The sequence below is a fragment of the Bombyx mandarina genome, chromosome 01, assembly GCF_030267445.1.
Source record: "Bombyx mandarina strain Sakado chromosome 01, ASM3026744v2".
Lineage (NCBI taxonomy): Eukaryota > Metazoa > Arthropoda > Insecta > Lepidoptera > Bombycidae > Bombyx > Bombyx mandarina.
The window spans coordinates 11,753,267-11,770,822 of NC_143208.1; the positions used below are offsets into that span (position 1 = coordinate 11,753,267).

At 35.2% G+C, this 17,556-nt stretch overlaps 3 protein-coding genes across 6 annotated transcripts in view; 2 read left to right on the forward strand and 1 right to left on the reverse strand.

Annotated features, from left to right (window-relative positions):
- Positions 1-2,333: 2,333 nt before the first annotated feature.
- The window catches only part of LOC114246932 (uncharacterized), a 33,452-nt gene continuing 18,229 nt past the window's right edge, over positions 2,334-17,556 (reverse strand). The window contains exons 1-5 of one of the 4 annotated variants that reach the window (XM_089730371.1): positions 14,830-14,969; positions 4,013-4,262; positions 3,793-3,933; positions 3,285-3,416; positions 2,334-2,782 (exon numbers count right to left, since the gene is read on the reverse strand). In XM_089730371.1, coding sequence (XP_089586497.1) covers positions 2,699-2,782; positions 3,285-3,416; positions 3,793-3,933; positions 4,013-4,261 — 606 coding nt within the window. In that variant the 5' untranslated portion in view covers position 4,262; positions 14,830-14,969 and the 3' untranslated portion in view covers positions 2,334-2,698. Of the gene's footprint in view, positions 2,783-3,284; positions 3,417-3,792; positions 3,934-4,012; positions 4,263-12,650; positions 12,832-14,829; positions 14,970-17,556 lie in introns of those variants that run through there. The other 3 variants (XM_089730379.1, XM_028179693.2, XM_089730375.1) reach the window with 3 other exon arrangements.
- On the forward strand, positions 9,378-10,477 carry LOC114246933 (uncharacterized). Its single transcript, XM_028179694.2, has one exon. The coding sequence runs from the start codon at positions 9,584-9,586 to the stop codon at positions 10,079-10,081; it is 498 nt and encodes a 165-aa protein (XP_028035495.2). The 5' UTR covers positions 9,378-9,583; the 3' UTR covers positions 10,082-10,477.
- On the forward strand, positions 13,063-14,790 carry LOC114246931 (cytochrome b-c1 complex subunit Rieske, mitochondrial). Its single transcript, XM_028179692.2, has one exon. It carries the CDS (start codon positions 13,339-13,341, stop codon positions 14,152-14,154), a length of 816 nt encoding a protein of 271 aa, XP_028035493.2. The 5' UTR covers positions 13,063-13,338; the 3' UTR covers positions 14,155-14,790.

Genomic DNA, 17,556 nt, shown 5'->3' on the forward strand with positions numbered 1-17,556 from the left:
CATTTTTCATATCGAACTATGCGAAATAAATCAAATTTGTGTTTTTATTTAACTACCGTCTCATCTAAATAGTTATAATGCTAAATTAACTCTTTTATGACATATCTCTCTTTTTAAATACTATTAGTACTTACGTTAAACTTTAATGATTAAAATACTAACTTATCAATACACAGTTAAAGCTTATTAATGATAGATGGCGCTATTTACAACGTTAAAACGATTTTTTATGTACTATCCATGCAATTTTGATCGGTACCTGTGTATTATAAATATCTACATGAAACCTATTTAAAATATATGTATTTCTACATTTGGTAGGTTGAGACGCTAAGAAAAGAAGGAAAACCTTGATAAACCTGACCTTTTGTCTTATATGTTCTACGATACGACCTTATTCTTATAAACATGTACGATACGACATATTAAATAGAACTTTAATTTAACAATGTTTTATTTCATTGTATAGACAACGTAATAAATTTTTCTTTGGAGTTTCTAGTCATTTATAATTTATTTGGCAACTGATTCAAATCAGCTAATTCCAATATGAATAGAGCTAGACTGAACTATAAATACTAGATGAATTAAAAAAAATGTTTTCTTTAAAGTAGAACAAAGAAAGGAAATTATAAATTTATTCATAAAGTAGCAACATTTTAAGAATATTTTCCTATTAAAAAACAGCAGATCTTGTTCGTAATACAATTTTATCGTAATTATGGACAAACTTGCGAGTGAGAAAGAGGAATGCGTATTACACTCCATTTTACCACAAACCCTATGACGTTTTCCCATGACGATTTATTTTTTACAATCTAACAGCTAACAGCCCTATTAGAAAATAGATTATGCACAGGTCAATCAATATTCTTAAATTTCTAGTTTTGTGTACACTAACTATAAAGTTAGTGTACACAAAACATTAGTTAGACATTATTGTCTAAATTAAATCGATGTTATGCTGTTGTTGGTTAGCATAAAATTTGTAAATAATAGAAGCATTTAAAGTCGCACATTATTTAATACATAAAATGATTTTTTGTTGCGGTGACTTGACGTATTTTTCTATCACCACCACTCGATATATCTAGATGTACGTTCTATAGTTCTATACGTCAGGTAATTATAGTATGCGTCAAATTTGAATTCGATTTCAAACAGCCTTCCTATTTTAAAATAATAATAAAATATTGATACTCGTCATTTTAAGAAATTCTATTAACATTGTGGGTCTACTAAATCAGGTTACTAAGAACTGATTCACCCGAATATCTTATAAATACGATGCATATTTATAATACCTTGTAGTTAAGTAAAATTAAACTAGATTTTTTGAATAGTTTTTGTCTTAATTTAACGCGATGTATATTTTTTGTTACATAATTATAATACATTACGTTCGCTGAAATAATGAGTTGTAGTTTAGCAAAACGTGTTCCAACGATAAATAGCTCTGTCATATGCAATAAGTCAGTTAAACTGACGTCATTGTTTTAATTTGTTGTGTAATAAAGTACCATGCATTATGAATTACAATTAAGTTTATGAAAATCTTTTATTTATCGATGTACATTTAAAATTCTCAACAGATTGAATTGTGCGATTCTTATGTCATGTTTTCTTTTATGTTGGTTTTTTTAAAATACAATAGTGACATAATAAATATTGAAATTGAGAAATGTGTTTCAATTATTCTGATTGGAAAACCTCTCACGGACGGATAAGGTGGTTGTGAGTTGAAATATAACAACAGAGACCTTTTTCCCTTACCTATCCCTGGTGGCCTAAAGGGCTATTTCAGCTTCTCGTGAACGGGTAAATGAGCTCATGGGCTCAACCTGTGAGAATTTGCCAACACTAACCCTAGCAAGTGCAGTGCTTCGCAGAATCTACTACCGGATTGGAATCACGACCTACTCAGAAAATCCGGCGAGAAACGGTAACCGCGGTTTGAAGAGCCTAAAAGCATCGAGAGTAGATCCGGGCGATTCGACAGAACATGCTTCGGGCAACGCCGGCGTTGCGTTGCCCCGTCTCCTGTCTCAGATATGTAAATAGCGGCGGACAACTTAAGAGGGTTATCGTGTCGCGCCGCTTTCTCTAAGTAGCGTTCTGACGCTATCTTTAGATACTTACGTATCGGTTCTAAACTTAAGTCGTCGTGAAGGTCGACGTTCCTCACTTACCACGTTACTCCGACCGCTATCACGCAGAAACGGGACTGAATGACCTTCAATTGTCTGACGATCTGAAAATGACTGGAAACGACTGGGGGAAAAAATATATTTTGATCTTATCACGGAAATGAAAAGGTAAACAAAAGAATAAAGTTATTGCTAATAATCTTTATTTCGTAACGTATATTCGATATTATAATAAGATAACCGCTTAGGTAATAAGTGAGTTAAAGTTTCAGCAGCATAAAGAATCCGGTAAACACTCGTTGGTTAAACAAATTTCTACATTAAGGAATGGATAATATCTACTGAGGACATCGAGTGCAATGAGACTAGTTTTGAAATAAGACAATATTATTTAAGTCGTCACATTTTTCATTTATTTAAATTTATTCAAATAATATTTATTCAAATTTATTCAAATAATTTTCTCCTAGAACTAATATTTTACAAAACAACACTATTTATGTACACATTTTACCTCTTACTTAAACAGTAGAAATGTAATAAACTTAAGATTATAAACCAATTAGCTTTCCACCCAAATTGTTTAGTTTCTCGGTGGCAGCTCTGGTAATTGTTCTAATGAAGGTCCCTGGAATCTAGAAAAAAAGATGGAAATGGAATCAGAATTCATCATCGTGAACCGAAATACTTGACGCTTAGTTTCATAGGATCCATTTTTTTGGCATCATTACCGTATTATTGTTAGGTGTCGGGGATCGGGAAAATAAAACTTTGGTAATATTGGCAATATTTATCCCACTTGTGACACGAAATTAGGTGTCAAAAACGGGATAAATAATGCCAGTCCTACCAAAGGACGCCAATAAAGTGGACTGCAATTTGATGACAGATTGTGTGTGATTGTGTGAGCTCACGGCCCACCTGGTTTTAAGTGGTTACTGGACCCCATAGACATCAACAATGTAAATGCCACCACCCACCGTTCAACCCGGAATGCGTAATGCAGTAGAATAAGGGGCAGTGATGGTACCTACCTGTGCGGGCTTAAAAGACGCCTTACTACCAGCAATTTGTAGATTCTGATCTCTATTCTTACTTATCTAAATATTAAAATGATACCTGGATGATAATACTTACCTCAAGAACTGAGTTGACTACATTGGACACTCCTTCAGCACCACCTACGATGACTTTGCCCGCGGTATAGAATTTGTCTCCAGTGTTGCCGTATTTTTCTGATTCGCTGATTGTGTCTACTATGGGCTTAGGCTGTAAACGAGAATTAATTTATTTGGATAATTAAAACCCAGAAGCTACACAGGAAGCTACTTTCGTGTGTACACCAATGTTAAATACATATAATCTAGATAAGCTCGTGTTCTAATGTATATGGAATTGAAAATGAATAAATACATGAAATTAAATGTATATTGATTAAAATAAAATCCAGCTTATGTTATAAACACCTAAGGAATTATCAAGGCTTTCTGTTAGTGAAAGGACCCGTGTTTTTAGAGACAAGACACCGAGTGTAATCGTATCGATCGAAGTCAGGTACATTATTTATCGTAATATTTTCTGAACTTATTTTATCTGTAAATTATACATTCTTGTATCTTACTTATTACGAGAGTATCTAACTTACTTGAAATATTCCGGCCACAACGTTTTGTATGTTTTCTTTCACTGATAAAGTTTTACTTCCAAAACCTTCCGTTTCTGGCACGGCGCTCTCGAGTGTGGCTGTTCGAGAAGCAAAGGGTCCTCCGAAATTCAAAGCCTTTACCTATATAAAAAAGAGTTGTAAATCCAAAAGCAAAACCATAATAATAATAATTGATGCATTAAGAGAATATCATAATTACTTGAGTCTCAATTTTGTTGCTGATGAACTTTGTAGAAGATTGTAATTTGTTCGCAATAAAATTCCCGGAATTTGTGTCAGGTTCTCCACCTGGGTAATTCTCTGCTTCTATAACCACATTCGGTTGGATATCAAAGTTTGTCTGAGGCTGGTCAAATACTGGCAAGTCGACTCGAATGGGAGAGTCCGCAGGTGCCGAGGTACTGATACTGACGCACAGCAGTAATAACATAATTGATGAATGCAGCATCCTAGAACAAATAAATATTATTGAGACATAAAATGTAGTGGATAAACTCAGCCATAATTTTTGTTCAATACTAAAGTGCTCTCTAAAGCCTGGTGCATATGTATTCCAGCGTAGAATTGTTACTTCATTATTGTCTGTTTTTTTTGCTTTGTACGCACTGACGCACATACCGCCAACCTGATGGTGAGTTTTTAATGTAGCTTATGGCCACAAGTAAGCAGCAATGTCACCAATACAGCCAAATTTGCCTGCCACTGAGTGCTCTCTAAAGTTAGTTCATCCCAGTGTCGGATCATATATGGCGAAAAACATCTCTGGAATTCAGATGGATGGATTTCAGATGAAAACGCTGTGTTCATCCACAGTGCGTTACTATCTAGTATGGATGAACTCTGCTCTGTCGGCGAGAGGTGCGATAGTAAAAAGGAGATGGAGGGATCATCTCGAATAATTCCTAAGAGCACTATTACATAGTGTGCTTGTCGAGATTTATTGACTACTAGTTGAAGGTGCACATAGAGTCGAAACCCAGCCGTCATACCATCTTTATTATTATATCATTCCTAAATAATCTGCATCGTTTTCTTGTTCAAACATACTATACACGATTTGTCGAACGATTAAGTATGGAATCAGTGAAATAAGTGAAGTAAGTGTTATATAATCAATTAAAATTACGTTACAGGGTCCTATTACATAACATTAATATAAAATAACTGATAGGGTGGATACCGGCTATAGCAATTAATTAAAACGTAAATTAAATACTTGAAAACATTATGTTGACTTGTATAAGAGAAAATATAATTCAGAATGACACCGAACATCAAAAGTAAAAGGAACATAATACAAATTCAAATATAGTGTATCATAGACAATTACATGTGGACAGCATCACGACCTTCCATCACCTTCTCCTGATGTTCACTCATGTAGCCGAGACACGTTTCTATACATGCATTAATCTTGCACAGTGTCTTTCAAATTTTACTTTTGACAATGGTTTTGTCATTACGTCAGCTAACTGAATTTCTGTGGGACAGTACCTAATATTTATTAATCCATGCACGAAGTGTTCATGTATAAAATGGTACCGCACGTCTATGTGCTTAGACCTTTTGTTGAAGGATCCAGACTTCACAAGTTGAATCGAACTTTGGTTATCAACATGTAGATTTATTTTTATGTCCAAACCGGTTGTTTCCTGTAATAGAGATTTGAGATACAATGCCTTTTTGCAACAGTCTGCTGCGGCTATGTACTCGGCTTCAGTCGACGATAGCGCTACTATAGGCTGCCTCTTGGATGCCCATGATATTGGTCCATCGGCTATCATTAACACGGAACCAGAAGTGCTTCTTCGCGTCAATGGGTCTCCAGCATAATCCAAGTCGCTGTAAGCATCGATGCTCTCTATCGGTTTGTTTCGTTTGAATAAAATGCCTTTATGTTTGGTTCCCACTAAATATTTGAATATTTTCTTCACTTTTGTAACGTCTTCTCTAGTGGGGTTTTCGACCTTCCTGCTAACTAGATTGACCGCTTGTGCGATATCTGGTCTGGTTCTGGTAGACAGGTACAGTAAACTTCCCACTGCTTCCCTATAGGGATATTCCTTCTCCTGGGCAGTTTCCTGTATCGACTTTGAATCGCTACTTGCGGGCGTGTCACAAGGTTTGGCATTTTTCATGTTGTATTTTTCCAGTACGTCATTTATGTAGGATCTCTGAGTAAGAATTATTCCTTCTTTTGAGTTTTTTATTTCCATACCCAGATAAGTACTTGGATTTTCATTCTTTTTCATTTGAAATTTGGTTTCAAGTTTCTTCAAAATAGCTTCGATCTTTTTCTTATCTTTTCCTATGACAAGTCCATCATCAACGAATAGTCTGATTATTATTGACTTATCTTCGTTTATGAAAACGCATCGATCTGTTTTGATTGTCTTGAATCCCAAATCAAACATCGCTTGGGTAAAAGTTTTGTTCCATGTAAATGGAGCTTGTTTTAATCCGTTCAAATATTTTTTTAATCGGCAAACTACTTCAGTAGTATTGCAGTTAGTCTCATAGCCAACAGGCAATTTCATATAAACTTCATCTGATAACTCTCCGTATAAGAAAGCTGTCTTGATGTCAAATGTCATGAAGTAGTAAGATTTAGATGCGGCAATTGCTAATAAAGTTTTTAATGCAGATTGACTTACTACTGGGCTATAAATGTCTTCGAAATCCAGGTTTCCTTTCTGCTCGCATCCACGTACGACTAATCTAGCCTTGTACATACCGTCATCTTTAATCCGAAATACCCATTTGTTCGACAGTATTTTGTGTCCTTTGGCTTCTGACTTGTCTACTAATACCCAGGTGTTATTTTTCTGCAATGATTCCATTTCAGATTATATCGCCTTCTCCCAATTTCGTCTGTCGGTGCCAGTCACAGCTTCTTTGTATGTTAGTAAAGAGCAGTCATAGTCGTCATTATTTTCTGACGTAAACATGGTCACGCAGCGACTTAACTCATAATCTTTGGTCCATGCTGGTGGTCTCACGTCCCTTTGTGGTCTTCCACTTGAGGGAGATGGTTCATCAACATGATCTTGACTAGAGCTGGAATAAAGGGGATTAGGTTCCTGAAAAAGTAAGTTCTCATTAATGTAGTTTCTTTTTTCTGGAATTTCAATTTGTTTTGTTTCAGGTTCTGGAGTAAGATCTTCGCGTTTTTCAGCAGGAGTACCGCTATAATGCATCTTTTCGACTACTTTTACATCTCTGCTGATAACAACATAATTCCTTTCGGGTATATAGATTCTAAAACCTTTTGTATATTCCGCATATCCCAAGAATACTCCTTCTGTCGCTTTGGCTGTGAATTTTCCTCTTCGGTTTTTGTTCATCACAAACGCTCTATTTCCGAATACGTGTAGGTGATTTCCTGATGGTGTTCGTTGTACCCATTTCTCATATGGGGAATTGCCTTTGAGAGCTCTTGCTGGGCTTCTATTTATTAAATAGTTTGCAGTGTTTACTGCTTCTGCCCAAAGTTTTGCCGGAATATTGCCATCTATCATCAGACATCTAGCTTTATCCATCAGCGACCGATTTTTTCTTTCACTCATGCCGTTTTGCTGGGGGGTATAAGTTGCAGATAGTCTTCGGCTTATACCGTTATCTTTGAGGAATTTATCAAACGCTTTAGACCTGTATTCGCCTTCATTATCAGTTTGTAGATTTTGAATTTTCTTCTTATGAAACAGTTCAACATAGTTTTTATATTCCTTGAATTTATCGATTACTTCGCTCAAGAAATATACACAGCAGTATCTTGTATAATCGTCAATAAATGTTACGAAATACTTTGATCCGGCCATTGATTCGTTCTCAAATGGGCCACACACGTCACTGTGAATTATCTGGAGCACTTCGGTAGAGGTTATTTGTCCATGGCTTTGGAATGGTAAAGTGGAAAATTTTCCTTTGATACAAGTCTCACAGGTACCCAAAGTTTTTTCTTTAAAGTCAAGTCCTCGCATCATTTTATTTTTAACCATTTCTTTTAGGTCTCTTTCATTGATGTGACCTAATTTCTTGTGCCATTTCATAATTTCGCTTTCATCACTAGGTGCGAAGTTTGCTGTCTCTTCCGGTTTATTAAATTCAAGATAGTATAATTCATTTCTTCTGTTAGCTTTTAATACAGTTTTCCCGCCTTTTATGACACTGGCTTGTTCTTTTTCAAATAGAACCTTATAGCCATGATCCGTAATTTTGCTTGCAGAAATTAGATTATTCGATAAATCAGGTACATATAATGTGTCAGAAAGACTAATTTTATAGCGTCGATCCTTTGAATAAAGTTTGGCTTTTCCTTTCCCTTTAACTTCGGTCGTATGTTTATCTGAAGCTAGCTTTAGAGTGTCAGTCGCGGGAATTAAATTATGGAGTATACTTTTATCACCCGTCATATGTGACGTACAGCCACTGTCAAGACACCATAAATTGCCTTTACATTTCGATGTTCCTGTTGTTAAACAGATGTTAATTCTTGACCTTTAGTTTTATTGGGGTTATTGGATTTCTTCTTTGACCAACAAGCTTCTGTGGAATGCCCTTTCTTATTGCAATCCTTACAAAATTGTACCTTTTTCTTCGTCTTTGTGTAGAAAGCTTCTGAAGCCTGAGGTTCACTATCTTCGGTTTGCCTTCTTGCTTCGTATTCTTCTACGAATTTTATTTTTAAACTGTCAGGACTTGGTATAACATCTCTCGACTCAATTGCCGTTCGGAAGCTATCGAAATTTGTAGGTAAACTGTACATCATTATACTTAATAACTCTGGATGAATTTTGACATCCATGTCTTCTAATTTACCTACTACATCCATAAAATTACTGAGATGGTCTCTCACATCTTCTTGTGGAGTCATTTTCTTTAATACTAGCTGCTTTAATAACGTAGCCTTTCTTGCCAGCCCTGAACTTTGGTGAATAGACTTTAGTTTGTCCCATACCTCCTTGGATGTATTACACCCTTTAACTTGTTTCAGTTCTGGTGGAGATATAAGTAAAATTAGCTCTGACCTTGCCTTTAAGTCTTCCTTTAGGAACGCACTCTTTTCTTCGGCAGTCGTAGTTGCCGCTAACGCTTTTGCACCACTAGCGTATTCCCACAAATCGTATCTTACGAGAATCGCCTGTGCTTGTAAGCACCAGGTATCATACTTTGATTTTGTCAGCGGTTCTATGTTTCTGATACTCGAGCTCATTTTAATTTTTTTATTTTTTCATTTACTTACTATTTTAAATTTTAATATGCTTCTTCCATTTGCCACTAGATATTTATGTAACCACGCTCTGCTACCACTGATAGGGTGGACTAGCGGCTATAGCAATTAATTAAAACGTAAATTAAATACTTGAAAACATTGTGTTGACTTGTTTAAGAGAAAATATAATTCAGAATGACACCGCACATCAAAAGTAAAAGGAACATAATACAAATTCAAATATAGTGCATCATAGACAATTATACGTGGACAGCATCACGACCTTCCAACAATAACAAATGTTGGGTTAGATGTAGGTTGAATGACTGGATCAGTACATTTTATTATTATTACTTATCTAGCCACAAGAAATAGACTAGGTATTTACGAGAATCTCTTGACATAGAGCAATTATACCATTGTACTAGGAACTGATATCGAACATCAAACGTCAATCAAAACTCACGACAAATCAAAAGAATTAATGAAATTTATATTCAGATCTTTGTAAATAAACAAAAAACATTTATACAAATATAGTAAATAGTTTCTTTGAAAATGGAGATGCCCGAAGTAAATCGTTGTTTCGGTGTGTTCCCTCCGAAATATGGGTGTCTTTTGATATCTTGGCTTGGTCTTGGAACTGGAGGGACTGGCCTGGCTGGTATCATCATGTATGGCATTGTTCAAGAGCAAATCATTGCTCATTTCATGAATACAACCAAAGTTGATGAAGGTTCGAAGAAAATGGCTCTAATGTCAATTGGATTCACTTCTCTGATGTTGTTCATTGGAAATGGTTTGCTGTTTTTAGGAGTAACGTTTTCGTCTAAGTCCTGCGTGAAATATTTTGTATACGTGACTTTTGCCATGTGCCTTATAATGATCATGGGTTGTATCGGTGCACCTGTATCGTGTTTTTTTCTCGCAAAGACTTGTGTAATGAAAAAAATATCTTCACCCGCTATGGTCATTGGTTATTTAGGTTTTACCATATTTATAGAATTGTGGTTATATTTTATGGTGGTGGGGTACAATTTCAAAGAATCATTATAATTTAGATTTCTGTCTGACATATTTTGTGCAAAACTAGAAGTGGCCTGTTTTAATCCTGTTTCATAATTATTCATGGCAATTGTGAATAGAAATGACCGCTTTCATGCTCACGGAATCATTGTGTTACAAAAAAGTTAATGTATTGTGAACTTTTTTCCTAATCTGAACACTCAAATAAACTTTGAGAAACTAAAACCAGAGTTTAATTCCCAGCTGGTCGAAGGTAAGTCAATTGTTAGTAACCCTTCCCACTACCTTGAGGTAGCCGTGCAAAATTCTACTAGGTATACTTCCAATCATTATTTTGTAGCAATAGTTTCTTCGCCTTGATATCGTATGTAGCTTTTTATTCCCGTCCACAGTAGACCGGAACAAAAGGGCAACTCTGGAATGAATCTCCCTTCGTAGTTTCCACCAGCGGGTCTATTTTCAAATGAAATTCGAAAGGATTTCTCAGTGGTAGGTAGCAAGTTGGCTAAACCCCGAGAATTACCGTTTTCAATGCGTGACAGTAATAACATCAAGCGGGCTGTTACCAAAGTTGCCAAATGCATTAAAAACTTTGATAATTAAACTGTCTCTGTAAACTCAGAGGTGTAAAGCCTTCCGCTTACTCATCGTATCGACTGGCAGCAGAGTACATTGTGATTATATGCCTATTTCTGCCGCGAAGTAGTCAAGCGTTCCTATCGAAAGGGCCGGATATCCCTAGTTCTAATGCAACTGAAATTTCGACCTGATGTTTCAAGTGGTCGTCAATAACTACTTCAAAAAAGGCCCTGAACTCAGTTGTCTAAGCTCATAAAACAACAAAAGTAACAAAAGATAAGTCATATGATAGGAATTTATACGAACTTTAAAACAGTACCTCATTTTAATCAATTACTGTTAAACAATTAGTTACTCAAGAATCATGACATTACATCAACTGTATGTATTTAACAAAGTATGCCCATTATCATTACTTAAATAGTTTACGGTCCGTACAAACATCTAATATGTTTTACACCTGACCTGATATTTAGCTTAATAAACTATTGCGGTTCATACTATTACGATTTGATTTTTTTTTAAATACTTTATGTTCTTAATACAAGAAAAATGCTTTTAAAATGTAAATAGGACTGCGTCAATGATGAATGGTACCATCCATGAGACTTGAGGTCTCATTGTATAGTTGAACGGCTGTCTTCCTACTGTCTGCTTTGCGGCAGAAATCGTCAGAACCCGCGTGTGCCGGGTTAGTAAATGTTATAATACGATACGCCAAACTACTATAATATAAACGCAAACTGTAAATTTTGCGGGTTTCAATTAAGCAATCCATTAACGTAACACGAATAAGGTTTATAGATAAATCACACGTGAGCTTAGATACAATAATGTTACAACGGATTTTTTTCACTATTGAAGCGCTAGTTGCCTATGGGGCTATTCCAGCTATGCTCTGTAGATGAGCTGACGGGGCTCAAACTGGGAGATTGTTAACATTGGCCCTAGAAAGAGCAATGTTTGGCAGCACTGTCCACCGGATCGGAATCGCGACCCACTGAGAATTCCCGACCAGCTGGGTATTAAATTCACTTTAGTTTCTCTATGAATGGGAATTTATTGAGATTATTACTCTTAAGGGCGTGGATTATAAGGCCTGTATGAGAACTTTATTTCATTGTAAATTTGTCCATTATGCATTCGTAAACCGTTCACCCGGTTTTATTGAAATTTGGAACAGTTATGGATGGTAGGTACTCCTTGTTTTTTTAAACCTATTCTATTCTAGTAACCTCGAGGGGTTATACTAGATTCATAGGGCGAGTAGGTGAGTTCACGGGGCTCAAACCTGACGACGTTGCTAATACTAAACCTAGCAAGAGCAGTGCTTCGCAGAATCTACCACCAGATCGGAAACGCGACCCACTGAGAAGATCCCGCGAGAAACTCAATGGGCATGGTACTGCAGGGAAGGTTTCTATCGTAGTGCCATCAACACACGAGAGGTGATGCGCGTGTATCTTCTAGTAATCTAAATTTATTATACAATTAGTGTTTGATGCAAAAAAAAAAATTTCTACGTATACTTTGTATCTACCGCCACCTGTATCACCATCCCTCCTGTTTATGCCGCACACCGGTTATAGAATAGAATTAACACTTCCACCTAAATATACCTGTGTTTATTATATGAGATCAAAGTCCCTTGTCCTTGTACTTCATTGGAAGTGATTTGGGGGAATTAAGTTTTACGTTATTTTTTATGTTAACAGCACCAATTTACATTTTCTTAAAAGTTCGAATACCTATATAGAAGAAAAATAAAAACACAGCGGAAATCAGACATTGCCTCTAAAGAATACGTAGACTTTATAAACGTAATGTAAGTTAGTTACAAATTATTTTGCAATAAGCAGGTGCACAATAAATAAATAAAATAGTTTTTTTTTCAATTCGACGAAGGATTAAGAAATTTGATACTTTAAATAAATAAAAATGAAAGTTTCCAAATTAAAAAAACAAGAGATATTTTTTTGTAATATTGTAAACTGTTATACAATAATTGCTAATCACTCACTTGGTAGTCCAACCGGTCGGCGTGTTGTTCGGACGCACGTTGTGTCTCTAGTGGGGCTTTCGATTGCGCACTTTCACGTGTTACATCATTGGGCCTTGGCTCTCTTTTAACCAAAACGTAAGGTGGATGTGGCCACAGACGGACGATGTCTTATAGTGTAACAATAATAAATCGTCCTTAGGAATCTAATTAAGCCATCGATTGCTCACTATGTAATGACGTATTTTTGATGGACGATGACTCAAACCTTAACAGGGTGTCATTACTCCCAGAAGAAAAGGTGATCTGACTAGTATTGTTGTAAATTTTTGCTATCATTTAAATAATAATAGTCTCTGAATAAAATCGCCGTGATCGGCGAGAAGCTCGGAGACAAACGAGTGAAGAATAAAAGAGTAAGAAAGGTTCATTTTAGGACGGAAAATCAGCGGTGCCTTATATACCTATAGGCGTGCAATTTCTACTAGTCTTAAAATAGGTATCCCAGAACGTAAGCTATATATCCTAAGTGAATACTCTTTAGGCATTTAAAAAAAAACTTGGTACCGCTTATGACAATTATTGCTGATATTGACAACAAGTCAAAAAATCCGTTCGGGCATCATTAAATTATCTTTCCTGTGTTTTCTGAATACACTTTTTGCGATGGAGACATTTTGCTTTTAAGCTGATTGTTGATTATAAAAAAATGAATGTTCTAAATAATGCGCGTGCAATTTGTCCTAATCTTTGGACCGGGCTGTGCTGTCAGAATTTAACTTGTATAAAAACTGTACGGGATGTGCGACGAAAACGAGCGTCTGTCAATAAAAGCGATGCACCTCTAACGAGATTTTGTAGAAACAATCTTGAGCAATTACCGAGTCTGAGTATGTGGGTACAAGTGCGATACCACAAAGAATGTCCTCGTCTTCACCGCGATATCGAATTCCCAAACTTCAATCCGTACAGGAAAGATCAATACAAGGATGTGAGAAAGACAAGGTGGGGTGCGGGCGACGAGAAGTCTGGAGTGACCTACACGATTGGCTTCTTCGGATTGCTCTGTGGATCGTATGCTGTAAAATCCGAGCTAGTACATTTCATTTCTTACATGGCCGCAGCCGCTGACGTGTTAGCTATGGCATCGATAGAAGTAGATCTGACCAAAATCACACCCGGGGCTTGTGTCTCATACAAATGGCGTGGAAAACCGCTTTTCATTAAGCGTAGAACTCAAGCAGACATCGATATTGAGGCAAAGACTCCATTGTCGGTTCTACGCGATCCAGAGACCCCGGAACAACGTACTACGATCCCGGAGTGGCTTATAGTGATTGGAATTTGTACTCATTTGGGATGTGTGCCGATCGCAAATGCTGGTGACTATCCGGGAGGTTTTTACTGTCCCTGCCACGGTAGTCATTACGATAACGTCGGTAGAGCTCGTAAAGGACCCGCGCCTTTGAATTTAGAGGTTCCCCCTTATAAGTTTGTTAGTGACTCTCTAGTAATTGTAGGATAAACTAGTCAACAAATACTTCTCTTGAAATTATAAATAAATTTTAAATTCAGATATATAAGTCCTCATAATTAATTCGACACCACACTGTCAATTTTGTTTTTATTTTTATTAAATTTTACATTATTATAGTAAAATATTTGAAACTGATTAACATAATATATTATTAAATTGAATCTCGAAAAATTATAGTGCCTCCCCGTTTCACCCCTTGGGGTAAAAGCCGACTTAGAGATTCTCCAAAGAACAAGCGTTCTTCGAGTATGATAACAGTATACTGCGATCGTCAACCATCGTGCTAAGCATGGCGACTATGGCTTTTTAAAGATTAATAAATAGTATTATGACAAATCTATGCCTTCATGTATCATTCATCCGATTAAATCGCAAATTTGAAGACAAAATATTAAGTTATTGCGGTATATTTTCAAAGGCTGCAAAAGTTGTCAAATATTTAGCTACGTATTTGCTCGTTCGCTTATATAATATATTTATCGCAGTAATATTCTTTAAGTAGCCTAACAAAAGTAACTTAGTTTTCTTCAAAAAAATCGGTAGACGATACACGATATACTATTTAATAAAAATAAAAAATTGCTTTGATGTGCGGACGAGCCCACCTGGTGTTAAGTGGTTACTGGAGCCCATAGACATCTACAACGTAAATGCGCCACTCACCTTGAGATATAAGTTCTACGGTCTCAGTGTAGTTACAACGGCTGCCCCACCCTTCAAACCGAAACGCATTAATGCTTCACGACAGAAATAGGCAGGGCGGTGGTACCTACCCGTGCGGACTCACAAGAGGTCTTACCACCAGTGTAGTAAGATTTTTTATGTTGACAGTTTTATTTGCATAAAATATCAATGTATCAATCAATTTTTTTCAATAGCTTTGTGGCGGTAGCCATCATAAAACGCAAGATATTTTGTCGTTAAATCTAGAGCTTGTTGTTATTTTGTGACTTATTATCATTGCTACAGAAATGGCGGGACTTTTAATAAAAAATTGCGAAAAGTAGTTTTGACAGTTCTCTCGTGATAATAACCATGGAGTTAATAAGTACCTACCTACATACAACTGGAGTGCTGTCTAATGCCGAGAAGCCGGTCTCGAAAGAGAAAACATTTTGGTCGCGGTGTCCTTGTCTGTGGTGACCATATAAAATTTATTTAAAGGACAAAATTATACAGATGTATATCAATATTGAATTTTACCTCAAGTATTTTTGTGTAGCCCTATGTAAACACAAAACGCGTGCTTGCGACAGTTTATTTATGTAAATGAAATTCTAAACATTGCTTCGTCTAACACTTTCGTAGGTTAGACGGTTTTTTTGGGAATTACTTCGTTGTCGAAAATCTAGCACTGAGTTTTGTTTCATTACCTCCGTACTATAATCATTTAAAATACAAATCTATGATAATAACTTAACACTACGAACTATAACGTAGTGATTACTTATTCAGTGCTACAAACGATGTTCTTTCGATGTAATAATTTAAAAAGCAACAATTTAATCCGCGCTAATCCGGGATTCACTACATCTAGTCTGTGTAATTTAACTATCCTTTGACAAAAATGGTTGTAACTTTATGACTGCTGATCAAAAATATTTATAAAGATAATACGGTTTTTCTAGGTACTGTTTAAGATTTTTTTATTGGATCGACTTCCGAATGAATCGATTTCGAATTTTTGGAGAATTCGAATTCGAACAATGCTCAAAAGCGGCTCAGTGAATTTGGCCCCCTTTTTTTTATTTCGTTATTTGTTCGTTAATGTTCGAATGTAAAAATGTTTGTTCGTCTTTTATTTATTTATAATTAATTAAACAAATGATCACCCTTAGGTAGGCCCCCTTTACTAGATACCCTTTATTTTTATCGCTCAGATTAATTAATTTTGATCAATTATCGTTTGTTCGACGACTATTGGTGATTGATCGATCATAAAAACAATTAAATTCCCAATTATTAATTATTTTATATCTAATAAGCAAACCATCGCCTCACGCCACCTTTTTTGATTTTTTTATTTTTATTTTTAATTATTTGCTCGTCGTTTGTTCGTTAATGTTTTGATTTCTGATTTCTGACTTCCATTGTGGAAATTCATCATTGAAAATAAAATTATCGATGAAGTGGAGAACATATGCCGATATAGTAAAATTTGATTTTATCGTGGAAATATTTGACAAATTTGTTATTTTATAACTAAAATAACAAATAAAAAATAACAAACAAGAAATAATAAATAACAAATAAAAAGTGTGATGAGTTCCAGTTTTAAAAAATTTTTTTTCCCGATAATTCACCTTTAATTGATCGTCAGTTATTATTATACATAAAGGGGATGGCCCATTTTAGGCCCAAAGCGGACAATAGATTATAGAAAAAATACTTAGTGCATTAATTTTGTCATAAATAAATATGCATTTACTTTCTTGCAAATAAGCGCCACTATAGTTTACAATAAGTAGTTTAAAAAAAGTAACTCTATTGAAAAAACAAGGATTTTTATTTTTGCGGGAAAAATATTGCCAGCTTCAAATCCTTTTACGTATGAAGTAAATATTTTGAGTATATAAATAAAACATATAAATAAATCATTTTAAGTATTATCATTAATCAAACGATTTTAATGGATTTTATGCACATAAAATAACATCGAAGACATACCCATTGGACTTTAACTTGTAACTATACTTGAGACCTTAGAACTTATATCTCAAGGTGGGTGGCGCATTTACGTCGTAGATGTCTATGGGCTCCAGTAACCACTTAACATCAAGTGGGCTGTGAGCTCGTCCACCCATCTAAGCAATAAAAAAAACTTTACTAGTATTGTTATTTAAATATGTACAACTAAAACAAAAACATAAAAAATAATGTGTACTCGTAAAAAAAAGATTAAGATATAAATCAATCGATTAAGATATAAAAAAAATTAAGATATAAATAAAATCGGTTATTTAAAAAAATTATCGATATATGAATTTCATGTAATTATTTTTCTTTATACTGACAACACTGAATTTAATCTGACTGACTGATACTTCGCTTGCTGCTTGTGGTGTTGTGCTTGCGTACAAAATGGATGTGTTTTGATTTTTCTTCGATTTATTTTACTTTTATCAATAACGTTTCATACTACGACTAAAAAACATTGTGTGAATTGTGGTTTTACCCTGACCGAGATTTAAAACCGTGTATATGCTCTCCTTTGCTATTTTTAGATGATACTAATTGTGTATGAAGATGAAGAAAATATAGATATTTAAAGAATTAAGTGTGTTTTTATACCCTATTGGATAAAAATACATTAGGAACATCTTAAACATTAAGAAAAGAAAAGTTCTTGAAGTATCTCACAATCCGACACTTATTTATATAGAAAATTAA